The sequence below is a fragment of the Ylistrum balloti genome, unplaced genomic scaffold (genome assembly GCF_031769215.1).
Source record: "Ylistrum balloti isolate Yb309-2 unplaced genomic scaffold, AGI_CSIRO_Ybal_v1 Utg369640, whole genome shotgun sequence".
Lineage (NCBI taxonomy): Eukaryota > Metazoa > Mollusca > Bivalvia > Pectinida > Pectinidae > Ylistrum > Ylistrum balloti.
The window spans coordinates 2476348-2479981 of NW_026781901.1; the positions used below are offsets into that span (position 1 = coordinate 2476348).

At 44.7% G+C, this 3634-nt stretch overlaps 1 protein-coding gene across 1 annotated transcript; it reads right to left on the reverse strand.

The window, feature by feature from the left end:
* Window positions 1-1469: 1469 nt before the first annotated feature.
* On the reverse strand, window positions 1470-1877 carry LOC132554505 (uncharacterized). Its single transcript, XM_060218819.1, has one exon. It carries the CDS (start codon window positions 1875-1877, stop codon window positions 1470-1472), a length of 408 nt encoding a protein of 135 aa, XP_060074802.1.
* Window positions 1878-3634: the final 1757 nt, after the last annotated feature.

Below are 3634 nucleotides of genomic sequence, written 5' to 3' on the forward strand. Positions count from 1 at the left end.
GACAAATGTTTAGATGATATTACAGAATATATATATATATACACTTCAAGTGCATGTAGCTGATACATACATAAACCTAGAAAATACCAAGTGGGAAACAGAACTATCATTATCAAGCATGTTTTTATCCATGTGTACTTGGGGCACCCAAACCTGTTCTGTACCCAAAATATCTCTACAGATTATCATTCATATGTACCTGGGGCCCCCATACCTGGTCTGTACCCTGTATATCTACAGATTACCATACATAAATACCTGGGGCCCCCATACCTGGTCTGTACCCTGTATATCTACAGATTACCATACATAAATACCTGGGGCCCCCATACAGTGTGTGCATATATATCTACCCATTCCATAGATAAGGATGGAGATCACCTTGTCCCTGTATAGACATTACCATGCATAAATACCTTGCCCCCATTGATATGACAGTGACAGCATAAATACCTGGGGGCCCCCCCTCCCTGTATATTAAGATGTGATGGATATTGCCTTGCCCCTTAGAGAGTGATACATAGATTACCATACATAAATACCCCCATACCCTGTACCCTGTATATCCCATACCCTCCTTCCTCTCCCTACCTGGATCCCATCCCTTCTACAGATTACCATACATAAATACCTGGGGGCCCATACCTGGTCTGTACCCTGTATATCTACAGATTACCATACATAAATACCCCCTCCCTTCATATCCCATCCCTCCTCCCCATCCCCACCTTTCTGATCCCATCCCTCCAACCTCTCTACAGATTATCATACATGTGTACCTAGGACCTTGTCAGTAATACAGTTTGTTTGCCTTGTCGCCAGCAGATTGCCTTGATCCTACAGTGATGCAGATTGCCTTGCCCCCTTGACAGTGTTGCATATTGCCTCCCCCATTCTAAAGATAAGGATGGAGATCACCTTGTCCCCTAGACATTGATGCATATTGCCTTGCCCCCATTGATAGTGACAGCTTGCCCCCGCCTCCCTTAAGATGTGATGGATATTGCCTTGCCCCTTAGAGAGTGATACATAGTGATATAGAGAAACCCCCTCTTCCCCCTCCCTCCATATCCCATCCCTCCTTCCTCTCCCTCCTGATCCCATCCCTTCTCCCCCTCCCTCCATATCCCATCCCCCCTCCCTCCTGATCCCGTCCCTCCTCTCCCTCCCTCCATATCCCATCCCTCCTCCCCCTCCCTCAATATCCTATCCCTCCTCCCCTCCATCCTGATCCCATCCCTCTTCCCCTCTCTCCAGATCCCATCCCTCCTCCCCCTCCCTCAATATCCCATTCCTTCTTCTCCCCTCCTACTCCATCCTGATCCCATTCCTCCCCCCCCATCCTTCTGATCCCATCCCTCCACCCCCTCCTTCAAGATCCCATCACTCCTCCCCCTCCCTCAATATCCCATCCAATCCCATCCTCCCCTCCCTCCTCATCCCATCACTCCTCCCCATCCCTCCATATCCTATCCCCCTCCTCCTCCCTCCTGATCCCCTCCCTTCTCCCCTACCTCCTGATCCCATCCCTCCTCCCCCTCCCTCCTGATCCCATCCCTTCCCCCTCCTTCCTGATCCCATCCCTCCTCTTCCTCCCTCCATATCCCATCCCTCCTTCCCCTCCCTCCTGATCCCATCCCTCCTCCCTCCTCTCCCTCCCTCTCGTATCCCATCCCTCCTCTCCCTCCCTCCATATCCCATCCCTCCTTCCCCTCCCTCCTGATCCCATCCCTCCTCTCCCTCCCTCCATCCTGATCCCATTCCTCCCCCTCCCTCCTGATCCTCTCCCTTCTCCCCTCCCTCCTGATCCCCTCCCTTCTCCCCTCCCTCCTGATCCCCCTCCCTCCTGATCCCATCCCTCCTCTCCCTCCCTCCATCCTGATCCCATTCCTCCCCCTCCCTCCTGATCCTCTCCCTTCTCCCCTCCCTCCTGATCCCCTCCCTCCTTCCCCTCCCTCCTGATCCCCTCCCTTCTCCCCTCCCTCCTCCCCCTCCCTCCTGATCCCCCTCCCCCTCCCTCCTGACCCCTTTGGTGATTATTAAGGACCCTTCTTTTGACTTCACATGACCATAATTGATGTCAGTCTACCTCCTTTTAGGGATGTGAACTTCAGCTCTACTTTGTGGTGTAGGAGTCCTGTAACTTGCCTGGGGAGGAAGATCATGCACAATTAACCTTTCTCTACAAACTTGATATTAGCACACTCATGCCTGCTGACTTCCTGCAGGTCTTTGAAATTTCTTTAAATTTCTTTCAAGAAACTTGTAGTTCTGGGAGTCTCATGTATGTTAACTTCTCACAATGCATCTTGTTGTAGCTGAGGGCTGGCAGTCTTAATATGTTTTCTAAGATGATGTGATGTTTAGTTAGAATGTCACAATGGCCTAATGAAGAAAACTGATTGGTGCTCCTGTGTGTCTTTGTGTTAGGTGGGACTGATAGGCTTAGACAACTGTGGTATTAAGGTTTGATAAGATTTGTGTAAGTGAAGTAATGATGACTTTGGAGGATGCCTTTGATAAAACATAACTCCTAATTAAATTCTCAGGACTCCTTCAACTTTCAGATGACAAGTTTTGAAGATATCATTGATAATATGTATTTTGATTGATAATTCCAGTTGACACTTACTAAAATTAATTCATTTTATTTTCTTTTGATGGATTTTGTGATCCAATCGATATCTGTATCAATAGAGCTTCATGTAAAGCATAGTAACATGTGCAGGATTTAGTAACAATTTTTGTTTCGAACTTAAGAATTAAATCTTAAAAAATGATAAAAATATTAAATATTCCTGCCTTCAGTTGTAGATTTTCCAGTTTTGTTTGATTGTCTTGTGAAATATAAGTTAATCAAAACAATAGAAGAATCAAGACTCACAGTAATTTAAAAAAAAAAAAAAATAAATGGTTTAAAAATGATTTAATTCAGCATTTTCTTTAAGTTGAGTATTGGTGTTGAAGCTGATCGGCCCGTGAGATCTAGGGTTGATACATTGCCAGGTTTGTTTCTAACTGGCCTTGTTTCGGATGTTGATATATGTGAAACACTGGCCATAAGTCTTCATTTGAACACACGGCCACTGGGGCTATGTCCATCACGAGACTATCATTACCGTAACTTATTGTGTGAGGAACTGACAGGGAGGCAGACATCGCCTAGGTAGACATAAGATTTATCTGTCTTACTCTTTCACTTCCTCATTTCCAAGGTCATGTCAAGGACATGGTGTAATTTGAAGGATGATATGTCAGACAAATATGTCAATAGGTGCGGGTGATTTTTAAAAATGGTATGTTCTTTGTGTGTAAGTATTACATTGCTGTAAAGCTATTGTTCTAAGCTGCCAACAGTAGCAGTAGCCTATCTGCCTGTCTCTAACCAACCTAATCAGAAATTATTGAAATTAACATTTACAGATAGTTAATGAAATGATTGACAGATATCTGTCGTCTGATGTCGACCTTATCGATCATTTCTGTTTTAAATTCATCAGTTGTGGGTTTGAATTATGCTTTTAACTTTCATTTTTTGTAAAAACTCTTTCACTCTTTGATTAATCTACAACTGAATTATCTTTCATTTTCATGAAGGAATCTTTGTTTTATTTAGAAATTAAATTATAGTTAT